This window comes from Brienomyrus brachyistius, chromosome 11 (genome assembly GCF_023856365.1).
Source record: "Brienomyrus brachyistius isolate T26 chromosome 11, BBRACH_0.4, whole genome shotgun sequence".
NCBI classification, from domain to species: domain Eukaryota; kingdom Metazoa; phylum Chordata; class Actinopteri; order Osteoglossiformes; family Mormyridae; genus Brienomyrus; species Brienomyrus brachyistius.
This window is the reverse complement of record NC_064543.1, coordinates 17,203,000-17,226,878: the sequence shown is the minus strand read 5'-3', so window position 1 is coordinate 17,226,878 and position 23,879 is coordinate 17,203,000. Positions and strand designations below refer to the sequence as shown.

Below are 23,879 nucleotides of genomic sequence, written 5' to 3'. Positions count from 1 at the left end.
GACGACTGGGGTCTGGATTCTTCTTTATTGAAGCCAGGACTGAGAAATATTTTCCTACCTTTGCCAGCGCTAAGAGCAGGACCCCACATGACTGCATACTGCATAAGAATGAAGCCTCACCAATGGAGTTTATACACATGTCTAGGACAGATATACAGTCCTAACTGTGGACAAAAAAAAACCTTAAGATCCTTCATAAAAGATCAGAACTTTGAAGTGTTTGCCTCCTAAGACTAAATGCATATCTTCAGGCTTATGATGCACAGAGCAGCCACTGTCAATATGGTAAAACACTTTAACTGTTCCTTATACCATTTGTACAAAAAAAAAAAAGATTAAGTGCACACTAATTCAAGCAGCAGTTTTAACTTTTGCAGCCTGATCCGATTCTAACAGGTTACCTAGACGACGACAACACCACGCTGGCGGCAAGTATCTGAACCCATCTAAGGCGGGGCTTTGTGCTGCGGTGGGGAGCAGGCAGCCACCTGGGTGCACTGCAAGGTTTGATACGCCTCCTGAGTGCAGGGTCACTCTCACTCACTTCCTGGCAGTTAGCAGCCAGGTGCAGAATTTTGTGGTTCCTTCAATGAGAGTAAAATTCACAAATTACCTGACATGGGCCCAAAAAAGTGCCAGGAGTGTTAACCAGTTTCAAATGAAACAGGATCATAATTGAAATAAGAATTCCCAGCATTTTTCAAGATTTTCAAAACTTCTAGTGGCCCCAGAGGCATAATTTAATCTCTAATTACTTTCACGGAAACCTGCCCAGTGACTAAGTTACAATCCAAATGTCAATTTATTATATCAAAATGTATATATGTAAATAGGCCTAGCTTTCCAAAACTTCCTTATGCCAATAAATAGCTCTGAGTATATCAAAACCGATTAATTACATTCTAGGTTATATTCAGTATCAGTGGTAAGTATAACTGAATCTGTAAATCTGAACCAGACCAAAAAGAAGAAAAAAAATCATGCATGTTTAGATTCTGCAGAAATTCTGCGTATGCAGTTTCCCTTAAAAAAAGCAGCTTAATTATACCTTTTCAGTAACTGTTGTTGCTTTTTGGAATTATGGGTACTGTACATCAGGGAGTATTTAACACCTGAACAGACGGTTAAATGGGTCAGTGGGCAGAGATCAGAACACTTCGATTCTTTGGTTCCAGGTCTAAATTCTCCACATTTTCCTTTTTCATGTTATTCTTTAAGAAAAACCTTTTTTAAAAATAAACAAAAAAAAAAGCATTTAGCTGCTGCATCAGTGTCTGAACAGTTTTGACAACCAGACACATACAATGTCTGGAGAGAAATTGAAGATAATTTTTAAAAAAGTGTTAAATTGATCTCTCAACAACCGATTTGCAAGTCTATACAAAAAATTCCGGTAAACAAAGCTGTACAAAATCAAAATTCAACTCAGCAGGTTCTGAATACTTCCTAAAAATTTGATACCTCATAGTGTCAAATTCTGATACAATAGTGGCCAGCAAGGACATTAAGAGACAACGAAAAAAAAAATCCATCTGCTCCTACTCACAGTAAAAGCCAACAACAAGAAGTCAGTAAAATGTCAAGAGAAAGAAAACAGAAATGCAACAGCAAAATAAAGGTGCTGATCACTGAAGCAGATTCTCCCCATGGTCTATCACCTACACGCACAAGGCCAGACCTATGCAGTGACAGTGTGACAGAAAAGGGAATGTTTCATACTGTATGCCATACGTTTTTGTAGAAAACATAAAAAGTAAAAAAAAAAAAATTATAATAAATAACAAAAAAGTTACAATAACAGGAATTGAACTGTAAATAAGCAGTATGAACTTAAAACCTGGAACGACATAACCGCCCCCCCCCCCTTCAGAATTTGGCCACCATTAACATTGAGCAGATGAGTAGATCTCCCCCGAGCAGATCCCACCAAACGCTCGTGAAACTGCCGCAGGAGCAAGCCAGCCACAAACGGCCTTAACACAGCTCTTCTGCGTTAATTCGAGAAGGTGGGTACCACCTGTCTTCATGCGTGGTGTCTAGGCGCAGACTTCCGGAAATCCCCGTTAGGAATAGAGTATGCAAAAACCACAGTTTGACGTTTAAAAAAAAAAATAAAAAAAGCTACAGGTGTTTCTTTAAGGACTCCTAACCAGATTGTGACAGTATACTGTGCCAGGCACTTGCAGTTAGTAGTAGGTAAGACCCATGAAACACACTTTAACACACAGAGCCAAACAAAAAGGCCTTCAATGCCACCTTTACTTCCAGAGCCTGAAATGGGTCTTTAGCTTCCCTCTGAAAATCATAATTTCTTCCCCAAAAGACTGCACTTTATACAGAAGACCCAAAGCTTGCACAGAATAGTTTGGTTGTATTTACAGCTTCCTTACAGATATGCCTTAAGTCCTGTGATCTGCTATTTGCATTAAGCACAGTATATCCTTATAAGCTACCAGGCCAAGGTTCTTCAAATTAGTGTTGTGATGGAAATTAAGTTAAACGTTAATGCAGCTAAACATTTTTCATTAAATTGGTTTAGTGAGAAAGAAAATAAAGATGGCTTTATATATAAATAATAAAGTCTACTTATCATACTACATACTTTTTGTAAGTAGTTCAGTTTGTTTCTGAACATTATCTCTCTCTTTTTTTTGTTTGCTTTGTATGCTCTCTTTCATAAGACCTGCTGAAGGAAAATAAATCCCCAGCTCATCTCTGCTCCAGATGACAATGACGAAGAGCAGAAATGTCTCCCAAGCTAAACCTGACTTCTGAGACGTGAGAGATTTGGCTACCTGCCTGAAAGTGTGCAGCTTTAATGTAATCTGGCGTGCCTCATGTTTAAAAAAAATGCCTTCATTTTTCCCCCTCTAACTTCATCCTCACTTGTCCCCTTGCCATCAGACAGAAACTGTGGTCTGCAAACCGCACACTGATACACATGGGGAATTTGGTTGATTTACTTGTTTGTTTGTTCGTTTTGTTTTTTTCCTCTTGCGTGCATTTTTTTCAGCGTTTTTTTTTCTTTTTAAATCGACAGACGGTGCCGCAGGTGGGTGTGCTTCATGCCTCATTCTCTTTTGGTGGAGAGTTGTTCGCCGTGGAATCTGGTTTGCGAGTCATTCTGTCCAACTCAGCCTGAACGTCAGTCAAAATTGGCTTCTGCCCTTGAAGAAAAACAAAACAGACAAGAGGAAAAAAACAATACTTTCATGTAGCTTTTAGAGGACAGGCTGTAGATTAGAAGCAAGCCAATTATCTGCAGCTTGCATGCAGATATGCAGGGGGAATTCTAGCGTGCAGAACGCTGCACAACTGCATGGATCAGCAGGGCAATATTTCGGAAACATGCATGCAGGCCCAGGCGTCCAATAGGGCACCATTTTACATACTATAACTACTTTGACTGGACATTAAGGGTCATGCTAGCATTTCAGCTGTTCCCCCTGAATGGGAGAAGGAATACTACAACTGAATGCTCACCCTTCGACCTGCAGAGTTGCTGACAGCAGAGGAAGGGAGCTAAATATTTTACCAGCTGGTCTGCGCAGATAGTTTTTCCATAAATTTCCTGCTGGCGTCAGACACTGGACCTGCCGCCTGCTTAGCCGTCTCTCACTCTCTGCGGCAGCTCAGGATGAACCTCCAAAATGCCGCGTGCGTCTTAGGGGAGCCCATACCTGCTTTTTTGGCTGTGCTGGGTACGGCTGCTCCCGCTCCGGCCCCAGCTCCAGGACTCCCTGGGGACCCGGTCTTTTTGCTCAGCAGGCTATTGAAGAAATTAGCCAGGACGCCCTCATTGGCCGCAGCCCCTGAAACACAAGCGCTAGGTTGTTTTTTACAGACAACACTTGGCTGGAACCTTTGCTCTGCGAGTTATACCAATTAGGTCCACCAGGTGGCACTGTTTCCACAGTGGTTTGGGGGAGTCGCAAAAAAGGGGTAATATGTCCAGTATATTCATTCAGATCAACGGGCAGCAGACCTACCCTTCATATTGGGATCCGGTTTCTTGACCGCAGTCATGGGCGACACACTGGCGACATTGGTGGGTCCAGCACGACCTGTGGGTCGCGGGGAACCGGACGCAGTTCTTGCAGGGGATTCCTGGCAGGCAGCGAAAAGGAACAGCACACACCATCGCACCTCATAACCTCAGAAACATCCCAGAGCTGGCTAAGAAGATTCCCAGCGTACCAAGACCTCAGGCCATCCCATGATTCAAAACTATTGAGGCAAAACCATTTGCTTTTAATTTCACCATCCTTGCAAAGAGCTGAATGAAAAACCATTTATCAGTGTCACCATCTATGAAAGTGCAGTGTTGCATTCTGAGAGACGTTAGACTTACAGTTGCTCTTGTTGGTGTAGCTGGCTGCTTCGCTAACAATGACTGAAAAGGAGGAAAAAAAACAACTGGTAAACAGCAGACATCTATTAGTAGTACACTTTGATACTATGATATCTTACGTGGCGTGGCCAGTAACAGCAGTTTAACTGAAGTGAAAATTACACAGATGAAACCCTTCTGATGTCACTTCCTGACACATAGATCACAGTCCCAAGGTTTGGTGAGCTAAGTTCAAATTCACACAATATTACAATTAAAAACAGGAAATGGAAATTCCACATCTCATTAAAAACTCAATCAATGGGAAACAGGTGGTCCAGATTGCCGGCTTTGTCTGCTGGGAGGATGCACTGCTTTGTACAAAATTATTACAAAAACATGCATATAGGAAACGGGGATTGCTCACTAATTAAGCCTGGATTGCCTTCCAGCCTTCCTTTTTAAAATGAAACTGCCAGCAGACATGGAACACTGTGATGGTCTAACAAAACTGTGAGCAGCCCAGTCCCTGCAGTCAGCCTTCATGAAAACGGCCAGTGAAACGATCCAGAGGACTGTCTGACATTCTCCCCAAGGCAGGAAATTAAACTACAAGCTCCTCTTGTGTGTTACTCTTGGCATGTAATCCACATGCTTCATGCGTCAGACAGAGATACACTGTGAATCACTGTCATGTCTGCTTAGCGAGAAAAACCAGAGCGAGACAGACACTGAGAGAGAGAGAGAGAGAGGGCCACTCATGTGTCTTCTTACAAAGTCAGACAGAGAGAGCCTAAGCAAGAGAGAAAGAGAGAGGGAGAGAGACACACACACAGACTGAGGCACAGACACACAGATTTAGAAGCACAGACTGAGGCACAGACAGCCCTCACCTGTTGCTTCATAAGGAACACTTGTTCATCCTCTGCGCTCACCTCCTTGTCATGCACCAGCTGCATTTACAGGGAGGGAGAGAGCGCCACAGGGGTTGAGAACTGGGCACGGACATGGCCATGGCCATAAATGCACCCCCGTGCCCATGCGTCCCTGAACCCACCTTCCGCACTGGCGGCTTCGTGATGAAGTCCTCAAAGGGATCCTCCACTTTCACCGTGGTGAAGTTCTCATGCAGGATGGCGATCTTCTTCTCGTTGTCCCACCCCGACGGACTATGGGGAGAGTTAAATCCATTTTAATTCTCATTTTTAAAAATAACCACGTCGCTGCAGCAGACATGCAGTATGGTACATTCTGTACATACACATTTTGTACATTCAGAATAACAGTTCCCGCTCACATGAAGACAGAGTCCTTCTCGACTACGAGTGCTGGCGTGGTCAGCTGGAAGTCATACAGTTTGTGCACCATGTATTTATACACCAGGTCCAGATTCTTCTCTTCTTTCACCGAAGTGTAAATCAGAGCGGCGCCGTCTGTGAGGTGCGTTTAAGGAAAATAAACTCAGCATCTCGTCTCACGGCAGCAGGCACGCGGCGGACAAAGTTCCGGAAAGGTGAGCAAAAGGGATACACTGCAGGCAGAACTGTCGGATGTGGGACTGCATGAAGTCAAAGTGCTCCTCCCGGAAGTCATGCTCCTTCTCCAGGACACTGATGGCATCGCACTGCAGAAAAAGGGGGACTGCTGTCACGGCCCAGAAAGTGAACAGGGCCTCACTGGTCCATCTCAAAAGGCAAGCCTTCGTCCTTCCTTCACCACTAGAGGGAGACCTTGGTCAACGATCAGTCCATGCATGACTCAACAAAAGCACTTCTGCCCACACAGAAGAGTGGATTCAATAAACACACAAAACTCATGCATGAAATATAAACACTTCAAGCAGATGGGCTGAACTGTAGGTGCAAGATGTGTTGCCGTCCCACAAATTAAAACAATTTCATCCATTGTGTCCATTTGATTACACACCCATATTAATTCATCAAATGTCATCCTCTATCTCTAATTGTCTCGTTCTGAGGGTCTCAGAAATAATTTTATTTTTAATCTGCCAATACGAAAAGCAACAAAAAGGAGATCACACCCTAACAGCTGACCAACAGGCTCGGGAAATAAAGGCTACTTGTGTCCCAACAAAAGCGCGAAGCAGTAAAGGACGCATTGAGGGTCGGGGCATCATGCAGGGAGAGGGAGAGGCAAGGGGCACAGAGTGGATGGTATCCTGGGACATCTGGGAGAGGCGGGGGTGTTCTCTGCACGTCAGGACACACGCAGCAGCACACAATAAAGGGCTGCATTCACAGTCCAGGCTGCTGGGGGCCAGAGCCAAGGACCGCAGCTGATAAGACGACTCTCAGCCCTGGGCTGCTCCTCCACCAGCCCCCACCCAAAGCAGCTTCCACAGGGCTGCTCTACCATCCATAGACTCAGGTGTCAGTCTAGGTGCCATGTAATAGGAGGTTCTGCAACCTCAAGGCCAGAACAGCGAGGCCCTCAGACTGTTCGACTGCCAAATACTCTGGCCCCTCCCAGCTCAAAATCGGGTCTGTGAAAAGGACTGATAAAATCGATTCAGAGTTATAAGTGCAGATCTATCTATCGTAGACTGCTTCACGGAAAACTTCCACAATCTTTCCCTGCCGATCAGGTGGCTAATTCTTTTTCTGTCTTAATGTCATGTCTATGTTATTGGACAATAAATGACACTATGACATTGACATCTTGCTTCCCTCGTGGCTTGGTCTCGGCAGCCCTGCTCCTCACGCATTGCCCTCTTGTGTTATCCTCTGACCACCTTGCCACCTTCCACTGCCTGCCGGCCCACGGGTCACTCACCTTCGTGAGGAGCACCAGAACCGGAACCCCCAGGTTGTGCGTCAACACGTTCTCCCCGAGCGGCAGAAGCACACCCTCGTCCTCGGACCCAGACGCGGGGCCCCGTCTCTGAGGAGAACCCTGGACCACCTCCTCTGGCTCCATGTACTCTTGGAAGTCCTTCATGACTGCAGTGCAGGAAGTAGGGAAAGGAGGTATTAACACCTCTACCAGCAGGGGGCAGCCTAACACTCGCAACATAGAAAATTCCGCAACAACACTCATAATACTCATATTAGTACAACGGAGGGTATTTATTAAGGATGCTGTCCTTGTGACATTGATATATAAATAGCAGGCTGAGGTATGTGTTTGTCTCATATTTCATGGGATTGTAAATCCTTATAGTGAAACCAGCAGCCAAACAAATTTAAACGAAATGATTGCAAAAGCAGTTCAAGCAATCAGGGAAATTGGGATGGTGTTTGGCAGGTGACACTCCCCCTAACTACCCCCATGAACCCGGTACGCTGGAGCCACTGGTGAGGTGCAGTAACCCAAAGAAAGAAGCAGCTGCAGGTTCGACAGCTTACTTGTGGTAAAAGGCGGCGTCCAATCACAGACATGCGAAGGAAATAGGACAGCCGAAGGACGGAGGACAGGCAGGGATCTGTACACACACCTGAGTCGGCGTCACACCAGGTCTTAGGAGGTGGGAAATGGCCTAGTTACACCCATCCATGGGCAATCTCGTTCTCAGACTCAGACGCGAAGCAAGGACCACTGTCTCTCACTGCCCCCATCCCCCTGAATCGAGCTTCAGACCAAAACATTAAATCGGCACATATCTAACCTATATTGACCTGCAGGAATTCCATCTGAGGTCATCTCAAGGGCTTTGAATCTACTCCTTATATACTGATGTTAGGTGATCCTACATTTTGGCCACACCCTAATCACACAAAGCTGACGTGGGGATGAAATCCGATGTGATGAGTCGCACCAATGATAACTAGACTGCTTGAACTGCAAATGGAAGCTACTCAAATCTTTGTTAGACTTCCAGGCACAAAGCACTCAAACATTATCACAGCCATTGTCATCGTCATCATCATCATCATCATCATCAGCACCACCAGTTCATTTCCCAGGCAGCTCAAGTGCACCAAAACAAGCTTTTCATTCCTTAAACTTGAACAAAGTTACACATTTTGAATGCAGCCACTCCTCATGTAGCCACAGAGATCCATTCCAATGACCAGATCATGAAGCTTAATGGTCACTAAGTAAAAATCAAGGTTGCCCAGGCGTGACCATGGCTGTGCTTATGACTTTACTTCCTCCATTCATATTCAATTTCTTTTATTCTTCACAAAATACACATTTTAAACAACATTCCGGGGAACATACAAAATTTGGTTCTGAATTCATTCAATAGTCGGAAAATGAATATTTTTTATAGTTTTTTCAGTTATAGATTTTTTATTATTATTACGTATTTGTGAATAGTCGCTAACCAAGGCAGTCGCTACATGAGGTGTGATTGTAAAGTATACGGAGGTCAAAAGCTCAGCCATAGCTTGTCATTAGCATGTGACCTGGGCAAGCCAGACATACAACAGAACCACCATGTGATGTTTACCTTTGCCTTCCTGTAATACTAAACACACATGGGTGGCCCTCTCACTATCATCCCAGTACTGTTTTACAAGCACTTCACTGTGTGAATTTGGTACGAGTGAGCATATCTAGGCCAGCGAAAGTGTTTGATGTCGGGCTTCTGACAGAGGCTCCTGCAGTATGGCCTTTCTCCGCTTTCCGCAAACGTATGGAGCATGCACCTTCCTCTCCCTCGTTTTGCCAGTCTGGCCCATGTTTTTTGCATCCGTCAAAAAAAAAAAAAAACCACCTAGAGGTGTCGAGCCATAAGCTGTCATGCATAATTCTGTTTACAGCACAGCAGATGCAGTGACATCTGCATCACCAGCAAGTGAGAGATTATCATCTACATTTACTCTTGCTGGTGCAGGACTGCTTGGAGTAAAGCATCATATCATCTATCAGATATCATGAAGCCCCCTTGTGACCCACCCGCACATTATCTGCAGGTTACTAATCACCTTGATTTCAGGCACTAACAGCGTACTCATACTTGGCTCGGTTGCCTTGTACTGTATCCGATCACGCCTGACTCCCTCCCCACTCCCCCACTGGTCTGCGCTCACATAGCACTTTAGTGATCCTGGCCCATGCACGCTTTTGTCATCACCGTGTGATGCGTTGAAGAAAACAGGAACGAAAGCTCCTGATTAATCTCCTTTTTTTATGGCTTGTTTGAAGTCGTTTTGGGCAGAAGGACACACACAGATTTATCAAGCATGCAATGTTGTGATTTTTATTTATTCATGCTGCACCAACAAGAAGACAGCCCCACATTTTACTAAATATCTCAGGGTTTGTGTAGACTAGTGTTGCATGAGATACCACTACTGACAAGGTACATTGGTACCACGTTTTAAAAAGCTTTTCGCTATCACATTTCTTTAGTACCGGTACTAATTACACTATTAAAGGCATCGTTAGCCATCGAATCAGAACCATGGACCCAGTAGTCTAAACCACTGCTGAAACTATACCCTATGTCAGAGCTGCGTGCATCAGGCCATTACTAAAATAAAAAAATTCTAAAATTCTAGCTATTCATATATGGTCTCCCTTCAAGTCATTGATTTATGCAAGAGATCTTATGATACAGCAAACGCTTATAGCCAACAGGCTACGTTAACTAGCATCCGTAACTACTGGTTATTGTGCTACGCTGTTCTAAGCAATTAGATAGTGAAGGATAATGCACAGAACAGGAAGGTTTTTTTATGTTTATTGAGCTGATGAATGGAAGAAGACTTAAGAAACTGCGGTTACCTTTATGGGCACTTATCAGTTTGCTGTTTTTAATTTTACAGCGGAGAGTAAAGGTGAGTTTGATCACGAAATAAAACACACATTACTGTTCTGTGTGCTCACGCAATTTTTTTCTTTTCATTCATCAGCACAGCGCCCTCTCAAAATCCATACACTGAATCGTATCCATACTGATCCCCCTCTCCACTCAGCCCCCAATACACTCCTTGCACACCATTTCTTCACAACACAGTTTTAGCAGAAAAAAAAGTATAATGTACATGTGCGCATGCGTGTGTCAGTTGTGTCAGTCATGTCTGTGTTCCGTGCCCGGACACGGCACGGATCTATCACAGTACATCCGTACCGCGCACAAGTCTCCAAGAAGGCCAGGGCACGATTAAGTGCATCACACCCAGGAACGGCACGGAGCAATCACACTACATCCATACCGTGCGCGAGTCTCCAAGTTGGCCAGGGCTCGATTAAGCATATCACGCACGAGCACGGCATGGAGCAATCACACTACATCCATACCGTGCCCTCTCTCTAACCTCTCTCTGCAAGTGTGCCAAGGTACGGTTAAGTGTACTTCCCCAGTATAGCGAAGGGCAATCAACTACTAGATTTCCAGAAAATTGGCACCAGGGGGCTACTTTAAGCGACAATTCAGCTGACAAAAGGTCGTTTCGGACAGACTACAGCAGGGGTGTCAAACTCCAGGCCTGGGGGGCTGGAACCCTGTGTAGTTTAATTCTTTCCCTGTTCCACCACAAATGATTCAGCTCAAGAGCTGTGCTGTAATTAGCGCAAGGAGTTAAATCAGGTGTGTTAACTGAGGGTAAACCAAAAATTGTGCAGGGCTCTGCCCCCCCAGGACTGGAGTTTGACACCCCTGGACTACAGGATTTTGCCGATCATGAAAGACATCAAAGATGCATTTTTCTCCTGCACTAACAATTAACATAGACCTGAGATGATTTATGGCTCCTTGGATGGCAAAGCAACCCACAGGCAGGACGCGGGAGCTGTCCTTAGTCCTACGATGTGGCAAGCATGTCATTTGCACCAAACCAAAACAAGAGGGCAGTTCTAAGTACAGCAATCCCAAAGTAAGCCGTACACTCAGCAGTCAACTAATTTTTCTATAAGTTCAGCTATAGTGCAAGTGCTAAATTAGGGCAGGGCTGAAACAAGTTTTACATTTCTGGTGAGAGCTGCCAAGCTGTGACATGCCAGGACAGCGCACACAGACAGGGCGTTGTCAGCAGGGTGTGGGCTAATGTGGCAGACTACAGGTTACATTCGCAGAGTTCAAAGACAGCGAGGGCAGGACTCACGTTTCTGTTCCATCTCCCTCATCTCCTCTGGTGGGACCCTGAGCTTGTCGATGTGGTCACGTAGGACGCTGGCCCACTTGCGTAAGGACTCCATGACAGTCCATGGCCGGGACATATCGGCCACCAGCACGGCCAGAGTGTCCTTTAACGAGTCTGCTGATACAGCAAACTTTAGCAGACCTTTGTGGTAGAGGTCCCCATCCAAGATCCACACATTACAGCGTGTTAGATCTGCAGAGGAGAAATGTGACAGAGAGAGATTAGCATCTGCATTTAAAGTCCAGGCTAACGTTACCTCTTCAGAAGGGTGGAGATTATGGTGCTCAGCCCCTCAGGCAGTGCATGTGCCATCTTCATGAACTTCAAAGCGAAAGAGTTATTCTTTATGAAGAATTCAGATACTTACCATCTCTGTCTTCGTCATGGACACTCAGGTACAAATACTCAAGCCCCCTCCCTTTTTTAATATGTTCAGTCCCTTGCAGTTTCGCCATGATCGTTGTCTTGCCCGAGCCATCTTCCCCTAGGGAATTGAAAGATACACATGCCAGGAAGAATCATGTCACGGAACGTTATTCTCTCTGGAAATTATAGGTAATGGAGATATTTCATTGATGCAGTTGTGCAGAATTCCACCTGAGAATTGCATGGACGTTTTTATATCAAAGCTACTTAAAATGAAAATGAATACCACCCTCGGGTGGACCTAGCGGGAAAATGGAAATGCACAGCGACCAAAAGCAACGAGCCGCACGGCACAGTGCATGTCTTATGAAAGAGAGCATTCGCTATATTTGGCCAGTGACTGATGCTCACCCCGGTTTACTGTACGTCATGTGGGAGTCATTCTACATTGTGAATAAACAGGCAAAAACGGATCGAGATTCTAACACGCCGCACATTATTTTCAAAAGCATCTTGCGAGTCCAGTCCTGAGGTGTCTTCATTGTAAATGGGCTTGTCTTCAGACAGATCAGGGGTTTGGTTTCAGGCACTGAAAGGATGTTTATTCCTATTTTTGGAACATTTGTGAAGAACAGACCTCAGTCAACACACAGAGGGCCTGTCACAGATTTAAGAATTTAAAATGAAGCCCTGTCAGTACAGGTCCTTCATTAAAACATACATTTGTAAACACAGACAGACACTATGCCACACTGAAACGGTTATATTTTCAGCATCAGACAAAACAACATAATGCATAAATGGGCAGTGAAGAATACGGGAGTTACACTCACCGAAAACCAGTATGTTTTTCCCAGATGGCAACTTGGAACTGGACCTGGTGGAAACTTCACTGAGAATAGAGGACCTAAGGGAAATGTGATAAGTTCCCTATATTAACTCATCATGACAGTCAGCATAATGTGCACGGTATTCACCAGTTTTGTACTTCCTGCAACTCTGACCAGTCTAAGTGGTTTGAAGATGGGTGGACAGTTTTGTAATAATTTGCAGTTGCATAAAAACACTGTGGCAGTGACATTTTTAATTGTTTGATATGTATCAAACATATATATATGTAATCGTTATGACAGCTATACACTCACCGCACACGATTTGATAGCTTGCCTGCTCATCTTACAAATCAAAACCAGGCACAAGGTGGATCCACGGATTCCACGTCATAACAACGTGCAAGTCATGGCTCTGACAGGCAAGCTGACATAGACGGCTATCGCACAGTAACGCTACATCAGTGCATCGGATTATTAGTACTGTGAAGAAGGTTACCAGATATTGAGGAGGGGAGGGGGGGGGAAATCAATAACATAAGTCGTTTTGTATTTTATAGCCACGTGCCGATTAATAAGATGGGAACCCTTGTGGAAGCTATGATCTGAGTTTTTGTCCTGCTCTAAATGGGACTCCGGGACCACTGCACTGTTGGCAGCATCCTTTCCAGACAGCTACCGTTAAAGAGATTAGTTCAATCGAGCCATCAAACGTACAACAAAACACCCCGAGACCGTGACACTTCAGGGTCTGCATACAGTTCATAAGCTCCCACCACAGATTTATTTTAAAACGAATGACCTGTACATAACGAGACCATTTTTAAACAGTCTGCCAAATAGTTTGTAGCAACACAACCTTTGTTTGTTGGCTACCGTTTGGCAGACCCTCCCAAGCCGGCACTTGAGAGGAAATGCCATGCAGCCATGAGTGACAAAAGTGAAACAGTTACATTGTTCATGATAAAAGAAATATGCAGCGACTCAGCTAATTATTCTGACTTGCCATAGGTTCTGTCCTTCTTCTTCTTCATTATTTTCCAGGGTGTCACCAGCCCCGGGCGCGCTCAGGAGCTTCTTCTCCAGTACAGGAGCCATTTTGTTTCTGCAACCACAAAAAGAGGTGTCACCAAGGTGCCTTGGAGCCCCAGAGGAATTTGGGTCAGTCGCTAAATAAAATCATCCCGGAATATAAACGTGCAATACATGCGATTAATTTGACGGCGCCGGATTTGTCGAATTGCTCTGTTGCTTTTACAAATTAAACCGTGTTGTTGTATTTTGGTCAGGCATTGCGATAGACACCTCGATTCGCTGGCCTTAGGATGATATCATCCCAAGAAGCCAACGCAACCGCCCAAGATGAGGCGGCTAAACACTGTAGAAAAAAAATTGAGGAAGCCACATGGACCTCACCCTCCTATAACAACACCGAGGACATCTGGTGGTCAAATCCGGAATTAAATTCTGATCTCATCTTCGCAAGGGTGGGGCTCAAATGGGAGTGGTTCACTGTCAGAGACTTTTCAGAATCCCAAATCTGTACCGAAACACAGCAGCGTACATATTATAATAAAATAATAATAATAATAATAATAATAATAATAATAATCACTTAAATGCCGCCAATAACTTCACCGTAAAGTGCACGTCAGCACAGCTATATCTTGACAGTAACTATATAATAGTTATATTTAGAAATTGCGTGTTAGTATATAACGCTTAATTACCATTATAAAGACGTTTGTGTCAGAAACGTTTTTCTTTTAACAGAACCGTATTTTAATCAGGGGCATCGTAAAGCCGGGGATAAGTTAGGACAATTCCAAGGCCCTAACATATTTGGAGTACAATCTGACTGATCTGGTTTGGGGCCCAATATAATATACATTCTAGGGGCCTAAAATCTTTAGTGGCACCCCCGATTTTAATAGATAATTAGTTATTTGATTTCTTTGATTTAGTTTAGCTAGATAATATTTGCGGGTTCTTCATTCATATAATTTAGGGTACAATAGGCCTATAAGTGAATGATCTAAAATTAGCTTCTGCTAGGTATTGTCTCTGTCGTGATGTTTTTAGGCCTATCTAATATGATATGAAATATTATTCACTAAGAATACTGCAGTTGAGGGGTGTTTACAGAAAACAGAATATGACCTTCCCATAAATCAATACAGCGATAAAATTTTTATAGTTTTGTTTAGGTTCACACATTGAATTGCTGATACAAAAATAATCCACCACATATCCATTCAAACCCTCCATTTCTCCATCTTGGATCTTGTGTTCTGTTCTGCTTGCTTTGCCGTATTCCTGTTTGATAACCCATTACTAGTTTAAAGGCAGAGTATCACTCCTTATAGTTACTTGCCTTCAAGGGCATCTTGTTTCCTCGCATCATTGATCCCAAATCAAAACCTGAAAAATCTGACATCAACCGTCCTCTTTGTACATTAGTGTAATAATCCCTCTTTAAACTCTCAGATTTAAAATATTTCCATGACCCAACATAAGCAATGTAAAGACAGCTATCTTGCAGCGCCCCCAGTGAGTCAGGATTTATTTAAACAACTCTGTCTTTTCAACATTGGCGATTTTAAAAAGGAACTCTACTCCTTGATCATCAGATGAAAATGCTATTTGACCAGAAAAGTTGGGGGTAAAGTTAGGACTAAGAGTGAAATGGACTCAAATTTTTTTTCCATATAATTGGATTCATATGGGGGTCTAAAATCTCCAGTGGGCCCCCTCCTGAGGGGGACCCTCGCCACCCCCTGGCAGCACTGATCTGGGTGAATGACTGGTTGGGCCCTCTCACCTTGCACCCCCTGAGCAAGAAACCCAGTGTTGCCTGCGCATTTCATCTATCATGCTTTATATATCTTTGCTCTTATAGGTTAACCCACAAAACCTATAGTCTGGGACACCCCCTTTCCTACACCCAGCTCTGTTTTGTCCACTCCTTTAAATCCTCACCTCCCTTATGGTAGAACACATTGCTCCAGAGATAAATGTGCACAGAATGAGGAGTTTTCCCATGTAAACCCCAGCCCTTAAAACCATAAGATGGCTGCCCTTTTACAGCCAAACAAATATTTCTGGCATATATTTCCAAACACCCATGTGGCTATGTGTAATGTTACAGAGGCTTTCTATATGTGTGCCTGTGATGGAAAGGTCTCTGATTCTAATCCTATAGTTGGCAGAGTGATTTTGCCATGGAGCCTAGAGCAATGTGCTTAAGTCCCAGTTGCTCCAGGAATTGGCAGACCCTGCCGTCTCAATTGTATGCTGCCTTGGATAAAAGCAACACTTAAATGAATAAATGCCATTTATATTAAAGACAGCAGCTATACAAATATCTGTAACAATAGCCAGACATCTAGTGATTGGTAGATTATTATCAAGGATAATTTGAATAATGTCTAGAAGTTTTAATGTCTCTGACAGTAGACCTGATGAATGGATAGACAGACAATGTATCTGAGTATGCCACTATATCGCCATCTGGTGGCATGACTGAGAAATTGAAAATAAGGCAGATTTTGACGCTTTGGGCAGTGCTGATGTGTAATAAGTCAAAACATCCCCTTCGTCTTTCAACAGACGATATATCAATATATCTGTTTTTGTCTGTGTAGATAATTTTCACACATTGATTTTAGCATAATCTAGTAATTTAGATGCAACATTAAGTGCAGTTGAGTAGTACAGTGATTAGCACTGTTGTTTCCTACATACTAAGTTCAGGGTTTAAATCCTGCATGCATAGAGTGTGCACATTCTCCATGTTTAGTTTTTCTTAAATAAAGTCAGTTACGTGAACTGGTGTCAATAATTTTCCTGTATTGTGTGACAGTGTGTCCTGTGATGGACTGCCATATCCCCATCCTGCATGATGTTAATTAAAATTTTGACCACAGTAAGCACAGAGGAGATAACTCAGTACATCAAAATACTAACTGCAATTGTACCATTTAACCCGATTTTAAACACAGTTACTTAGCTGTTGATCAAGCTCTTGTAATATGGACAGTCTTGCCTCCAAACACTTCTGTAATCTGTAAGGTCAGAAACACATAAAATAACTTTTGACATGTATCATTTACTCAGCTCACAAATAACTTAACCCTTTTGTGTATGTATAAAACTAGGAAAATGGTAAATGGGACTTGAAACCCCATGTTGCAGTAGATAATTCATCTTAATCTGGGACAATTAGCATGTGAAAAAGAAAAACAGAGGCTGAATGTGGTTTGTAATTAACGCTAATATTGGTGGCAGACACTTTGTCACACCTGGCCCACATTATAAATGCAGGATTGGCTGATGGGGCAGCTGACAGCTGAGACATCCCCCATCATTACAGTTCCTTAGGGCGCTGCCATTTGGCTGTGGGTTGCCATGGTTACTGGCTTAAGGTTGGAAGCGATGTCTCCCGGGACGTGACAGCATGGACAGAATCTCAAGTCACACCAGTGTGCATGAAACTTGACCATCCAGCAGAGTCCCAAGGGCGGAAAGAAGACCAATACAGACACTGCAACAAAAAGAGTAGATTAATTCAGTGGAATTTAAATGTTGCTCTCATCTGGTTTATTTATTATTATTAAATATTTTTTGGCATGCAATTGACTTTCAGAAATAACACAACAGTAGCTGGAAATGACCATCTTTGCATGTGTAGAGGAATATTTACCCAAAGACCTTCACAAGTCGTCAATCCATGCAGATTTTTGACCAGAGGTTGCATGAAGATTTTATCTGTGTTCTTGCTATTTATTTTTCCATTTCTTCCCAGCAATTACAATTTTCTCTTGATGGCCCAAGCCAAGCATCACTTTGCCAGACAGCAGTTCACAGCTGAAAGGTTATGAATCCGCAGCCTTTACTGTGAAACATCAAGCCAGGGATTAATGTAAACGCAGGTACCTGTCAGCATTCGGCCAGGATCTCGAGGCTCCTGCTCGTCTACAACAGTGCCCGTACATAGGAAATAATTTACATTTTACACCACAAGAAAAGGATCCCAAAGTTTAGCTGAAGAAATGCCACAGATTGGTGCCATTTCATTCACAATAGATGGGTCACTGGTTGCGGTATGAGATAAGAGAGGGTTAACTCATTCATTAATTGATAAACAGATGGTACAGATGCTCTCCATAATGAGGGCATGTAACAAAATAGCACGTCTTCTTCGTGCCCAATAATGACATTAGAACATCGTTTCTGGGAAAATACTAATTTCTGTCTGATAAGCACCCATTCGTATTTTCCTTTCTGAATTCACATCTCCTGTTTTACTGTACTATATTTATGGCAAAATTAGATTTAAAAAAGTAGTTCATGTTTTATTAAGGAAATCGAAGCCGAACTAAGCCGAACAAAGTGTATCTTCACAGGACTAACGCTAGAGGCCACTCTTTAAAAAGTTTCCTTTCAAGTCACATTTATTATAACTCTCACTTTGTTCTAATTAATTATTTAACATTTCTTTACTTGTGCCTAATATGTCCAAACAGCAGAACAACATAGTCATTCTACAGTCTAAGTGTTGACAAAATTTTGTTTATACCAGTGAACAAACCATCAGTTCATACCATCATAAAAAGTTTGTTTATACCAGTTACATTTGTCAATAATAATCATTAACTCCTACTGTATGTGATCAGCAGACCATGGGGACCAACCCATCAGCATGGAGATCAAAATTCTCTGAAATGCAGCAAGTTGCTGAATTTGAGATTTCCCCCCCCATATTATTCTTCTATATATAACAAATTAAATAATTATTGTCGATAAGTAACCTAGAAATGCATGTTGAATGATGGACAAACCGGGCTTGCTGATGCGATGGATTCAGTTAGGAAAGTGTCAGTTAGTCAAGGAAAGTTAGAAAATTGTCATCCGAGCAGTTGTCGCAATCAGGATCGGTGGTGTAATAAGTTTATTTTTTCTACGCAATCACCATAAAACAGTCCCAGCTACTTTTCTTACACAACGCTATAAACAACAACAAACAAATCAAATAGAAAATGAGCTTATTTCACCAATTTTGTACTAGCTGAGCTGGTAACTGCTAACAGAAGTCACGCAACTTGAATTTACCGGAAATACGATTATAAAAAAACAACACTGAAAATGTTAAATAAGAAAAAAAAAGATATTTCTCGGAAACAAAACACATGATTGAATACCTCAATCGTGCCGTCAGAGTTTTATACCTGCATAGTGTATTTTCCTGCGAGACACTAGTCATATTTTTCTTCCTCGTGTGCTACCTTTTTTTATTTCAAATGGGTAGGCAACTAGTGAACATTACTAGTAAATGCCTTCAATTTTTTATTAAATTGAAAATATGGCATTTCCACACACCACGTTATGTGGCGCTTAAGAAGGGGCGCACGGTAGTGTTAAGGAAGTTCGAATTAAAATTAATTTGCTTTACTTGGAAGTCAAAGGAAAATTGTTGCTATAGTGACCGTTTAATGGAGTGGGGGTAAGAGGGGCATTCTTCCTTAAAGGAATAAACCCCGTTTCATTTAGAGAATTATGCAGTACGGAGAGGAAGGGGAGGGAAACTGAGAGGCCAGTGGGCAGGACCGCTCCTGATTGCGACAGATGTCTTACAAAAAGCACGTTTAAGAGGAGGAGGGGGGTACATTGCTGGGTTAAAAAAACGCAGTCCCACATCATACCTCGGGGAGTGCGAAAAGCAGGGAGAAGCTGTCAGTACCCAACCTGATCTTAGTTCAGTTTGTGCTCAGCCTTGGAAGGTGGTGGACCAGACCTTCGACTTTCCTTGCCGACTGAATCCATCGCATCAGCAAGCCAGGTTTGTCCATCATTCAACATGCATTTCAAATTAAAGTGAAAATGCATTTGCTTAAACCCGCACTTTTAAACTATAGAGTGAAGGAACGAAACTGAAGAAATTTAATTTAGAGCTTGGGCGAGCTGTCCTTTGTTCTTGAGCAGTACATTGACATCTTTTTAAAAACCAATTACCATTTTTACCAATTCAGCAATGTAAAAACTGAAACTGTAATACCGAATATTGTTCAAAATTTTTTCGGATGGAAAGAGAATATCTTTTTTTACGTGACTAAAACGATTCACTGACACTTTTCTAAATGAAATGTTTCATCAAGATATACTGCATCCTGTAATATGTAATTACTAATTTTAACATGCTGAAATCTCAATGGTGTATTTATGTATAGGCATTGATAAAGTATCGTTAAATGGATTAATATTTCGAATTTGTCTTAACCATGAGTGACCATGACAAAGTGTAGCGCTCATTGTATGAACCATGCTTCTGAAATGTAAGAATAGAGGAACAGTTTGGGGTCTCAGGATGACTGCAAATGAACCGTGCACATGGCTATAACCGACTAGCTAATTGTTGAAGTGTCTTTTTTCTCCGTGCATTGGCCATCGTGTGAATACTTTTGAAATAGTCCAACGTATTGCTCGTCTAGCTATGTTTCCGCGAAATATTCCCTTTTATGCGACCAAGTTTTACATTTCTAATGCTTTTGGAGCATCTGGTAGCCGGTGTACGTGTTCCTAAACAATAAAATCCGGGAGGGGCAGCAGCGGGTGTTGGGTGGGGGCTGGTTGGTGCTAAAGACGTGCCGGCGTTTTTTTTCCTTTTTTTTTTAAATACAGATCTTTCTTATTTATATCACCCCCATGTTGTTACTCTGGTTTGAGTAAGTGGGCGAATTTGTTGATTCAGCAGTGTTGGTAGGAAATTCTGAAATTAATTCCTCTTTTGATGATTGTACAGCAGGAGATCACTTTCGGGAGATGTACCACACTACTGAAGATAGAGCCAGACCTCGGTCCCAGGACTGTGCAGTTGTATTTTAATACATACATCTTTTTGCAATTGTCACCATTTCATGGATAAGTCATTGTTGATTTAGATTAAGCCGATTTATGCCACTCTACTGCGTTGAAATCCAGCCAATCACTTAATTGAAATTCTTTTGGAACGTGAAAATTGCACAGGCATGTGAAAACCGGTTGCGTTGAGTTGAGTCACTAAAGCTGCTTTTGCCGTTACCGCATAATATAAATCAACGTCCGGCTGTACCTGTGACGTTCAGCAACTGAATTGCCCCGGTGCAGCACTATGGACAGCGCCCATTGTAATCAGGCCAGCTTCTTAATGCGGATCGCACCCCCCACGTGACGACAAATGGATTTTTGGAGTATCATGATCCTGCGTCATACTGGGTGCTACCTTTGGCAGTTGGACCTTTGACACAATCCACTTTAACTGACGTGTTCACGTGGTTTTTCATATATTTTTAAAGCCCTTACTAGAAAACCCTCGTCCTTTGTACTTAACCATTTTCTGGCATGCAATTGTGTTATAACTACTGCACCACATCTCATATACCCAAGGGAGGTCTCAAATATGCAACATAGATATTGTCAATATTTGAAATATGTTTTATGTACCAGTTCATTTTCACAGAAGCCCTTTGGCTGTACGGTATGTACTGGATTATGTGATGTCTTACAGTGCAGTATTCATCTAGGTTCCCATGGAGCCCATAAACCTCTTGTAGAACATGGCAGACAATTTCCAAAATGAAAATATATTCCAGGGTGGGCTGTCCTTAAACAGTGGGCTATGGCAGCCGGCCAGCACAGCATTTTCTGAATTCCGCTTTGCTATTTAAAGTATCTTATACTGCTGTGTACCAAACCAAATATCCATCGAGTCATTATTGTTCCATTTGCCTTTCTCACAGAGGCAAGCCTTGTCACCATTACTAATTGTAGCTTAATTATTATAGGACACACCATGGGAGGCAAGATAAGTAAGAAAAAGAAGGGGTACGATGTCAGCGACACAAAAGAGAAGCAGGATGGGGACGCCAACAACATTGAGACCAAGTCTGCAACCTTACTATCAGAGCAGATAGATGGCACAGTCGATGCTGGCAAGCAAGCAACATTGGATAATTCTACTGAGCCCACAGGGGAGGCTTCTACAGCGTCTCAAGAGGTTGTGCCATCCCAGGCTCCAACAACGGAAGGCACCAAAGTAGAAACGGATGCAACTCAAGAGAAAACAGCAGCAGTGATGAAGGAAGCAACTCCATCAGTTCCTGTCGAGACACAAGAGCCAAAAGAACCATCCAGTGGATCAGAGCCGCAAGTAAACTTGGAAACCCCTGCATTAAAAAAGGCAGATGAGCCAAAAGTAACAGAGGAGGTGGTCACCCCTTCTCCCCAAGCCCCTGAAACTCAAGTCATTCAGGAGAATCCTGCTCCCATCATATCACCTTCTGAAGCTGATGTTGTAGTTGAACCGGTTTCTATGGAATTGGACACGAAGCCTCCAGTGACTGCACCTGAGACAAGTACTCAAGTCAAAGAAGCTACTGCTGAAACGACAGTGATACCCGAACCCACCATACAAACAGAAGCAGTTATTCCAGCAGAACAATGTACTGCAGTGACAAACGAAATTGCCACAGGAACCAAGCCCACCACAGAGTCAGAGACAGTCCTTCCAGAAGAGGCAATGGTCACAGAGACGGTGGTGCACTCTCCCAAAACAGAATCCACCACTATGGCAGAAACAGTCATGCCATCAGAACCAGATACCGTTAAGTGGGACGTGAGTACAACACAGAAATCCACCAGCGACTCAGAGACTGTTATTCCATTAGAACAAGCTTCTATTGTGGAAGTCAGTACAGTGCAGAAGTCAACCACTGTGATAGAGACTATTACTCCATCTGAAAACGCTGCAGGAAAAACTGTGGATGTGACCACAGTACAGGAATGCACTGTGATTCCATTTGAACAAGCTTCTGTTGAATCTGTGGGTCTTACTACAGTGCAGAAATCAACTGCCGAGACCGTTTTTCCATCAGACGCTCTCGAGACTCGACAAGAATCTGTTATTTGCGAGACTACAGAATCTCTTGCAAAGACAGTGGAAGAACATGTTACATATACTGAAATCCTGGAACCAACACAGGTTCCTCCACCTCTGCCAGAGGAGCTCCCTGAAGTCACAACAACAGATGAGGATAAAACTGAATCCACTGAAACAAAACTAGAGGCGGAGGTCAAAGACAAATCTGACGACGGTTTTGTAGGTTCAGAGCCTGAAAATATTGAGACAGGTCTAAGTTCACAAGTAGATGTACCAGGCATTGCTCTAAATTCAGAAAACACAGAGGCTGCAGTGACAGAGGTTGTTCCAGAGATAGTTATTTCTGAGTCAGTTTCTACCAATGAATTCCCAAGTGATGAGGTGAAAGAAAGTGTGACTGAGAAAGAGGTCATGGAAAGTGCAGCAGAAGGACGTGACCAAGAACCTGTTGTCCCGTCTGTGGTGCCAGAAGTGAACACTCAAGTGGAAGCACCTGATGATGTGCCAACAAGTGACTGTGGTACAGCTCTGGTTGAGGAGGTAAAGGTGGAGAACGGAGAGCATGAGGTTCTCACACCTGAGCTGAATGGGGAGACTAAAGCTACCGAATCAGTTGTTGAGACATCACAAAATGAGGAATGCGTCAATGGAATCAGCTCAGCCGATGGAACCCCTAAAGAGGAACATGTAAAAGACATCTGTGACCTGAAGAAGGACTTGACTGCTGACACTGAGGTCCCCACAGTCACTGGAGACATGGCTTCAGCCATAAACGCAACAACGAATGAGGTTGACTTAGTCTGAAGAACTGACACAAACGTAAATGTTGATGACATGCATATTTCAAGGTGGCACTAGCTGCTTAATGGATCATGGAAATGCTTGGGTAAAGAATTTTTGGGCAGCCAAAAAATTAAACAGAAATGTTACAGGGTCTGCAGTTTATGAATAAAAAGCAGAATGACTGATAAGCAAAACAAAACAGCAGAAAATAACATTACATAATTAGGACAGCAGCCCTTTAAATAACTAAACGACTAACAAATGTAATTGTGCTGCATCTAGACTTTCACATATTCTTACCTTAACTGTTTAAAATGACATGCTGTGGAACGACCGGTAATGGAATGCTCATTTTAATTAAATCACTTGGTCACTAATAAAAAATTTTTACCTGAAAAATGTGCATTCAGTGACTAGCACAATTCACTGTAGAACACATTTTATAAGCAGCTATTGGACGCTGGCATATTTACCCTTAAGGCACAATTACAGTGACAAACCAACCCTACGGAACTGACTGCGTCTCAAAAACACTGAAATAAAAACCTACCATTTACATACTTCATACAATCCTTTTACCAAAACATGATTTACGGCTATCCTAA

General features: G+C 42.9%; 2 protein-coding genes and 1 long non-coding RNA gene across 6 annotated transcripts; 1 reads left to right on the top strand and 2 right to left on the bottom strand.

Annotated features, from left to right (window-relative positions):
• Window positions 1–6: 6 nt before the first annotated feature.
• Window positions 7–14,117, bottom strand: dync1li2 (dynein, cytoplasmic 1, light intermediate chain 2). 3 transcript variants are annotated; one of them, XM_049030762.1, is made up of 14 exons: window positions 13,995–14,117; window positions 13,585–13,683; window positions 12,582–12,655; window positions 11,750–11,866; window positions 11,344–11,574; window positions 7,124–7,290; window positions 5,861–5,954; window positions 5,628–5,763; window positions 5,388–5,499; window positions 5,224–5,283; window positions 4,352–4,393; window positions 3,990–4,107; window positions 3,681–3,812; window positions 7–3,167 (listed from the first exon to the last, which is right to left on the bottom strand). In XM_049030762.1, exons 2-14 carry the CDS (start codon window positions 13,674–13,676, stop codon window positions 3,064–3,066), a joined length of 1,479 nt encoding a protein of 492 aa, XP_048886719.1. In that variant the 5' UTR covers window positions 13,677–13,683; window positions 13,995–14,117; the 3' UTR covers window positions 7–3,063. The 3 variants fall into 3 exon arrangements, with proteins under 3 accessions (XP_048886719.1, XP_048886721.1, XP_048886720.1); XM_049030764.1 differs by having other exon boundaries at window positions 7–3,162; window positions 13,995–14,115; XM_049030763.1 differs by lacking the exon at window positions 13,995–14,117 and adding an exon at window positions 13,884–13,983.
• A 2,210-nt stretch (window positions 14,118–16,327) lies between these two features.
• LOC125751668 (uncharacterized) lies at window positions 16,328–19,153 on the bottom strand. Of its 2 annotated transcripts, XR_007400725.1 has the most exons (4): window positions 18,806–19,153; window positions 17,281–17,472; window positions 16,880–17,121; window positions 16,328–16,642 (listed from the first exon to the last, which is right to left on the bottom strand). It is a non-coding gene; the product is annotated as an uncharacterized LOC125751668 (long non-coding RNA). The 2 variants fall into 2 exon arrangements; XR_007400724.1 differs by having other exon boundaries at window positions 17,281–19,153.
• Window positions 19,154–19,260: 107 nt separating this feature from the next.
• On the top strand, window positions 19,261–23,673 carry si:dkey-56m19.5 (cell surface glycoprotein 1). The gene is made up of 2 exons (XM_049030751.1): window positions 19,261–19,416; window positions 21,398–23,673. The coding sequence occupies exon 2, from the start codon at window positions 21,406–21,408 to the stop codon at window positions 23,293–23,295; it is 1,890 nt and encodes a 629-aa protein (XP_048886708.1). The 5' UTR covers window positions 19,261–19,416; window positions 21,398–21,405; the 3' UTR covers window positions 23,296–23,673.
• Window positions 23,674–23,879: the final 206 nt, after the last annotated feature.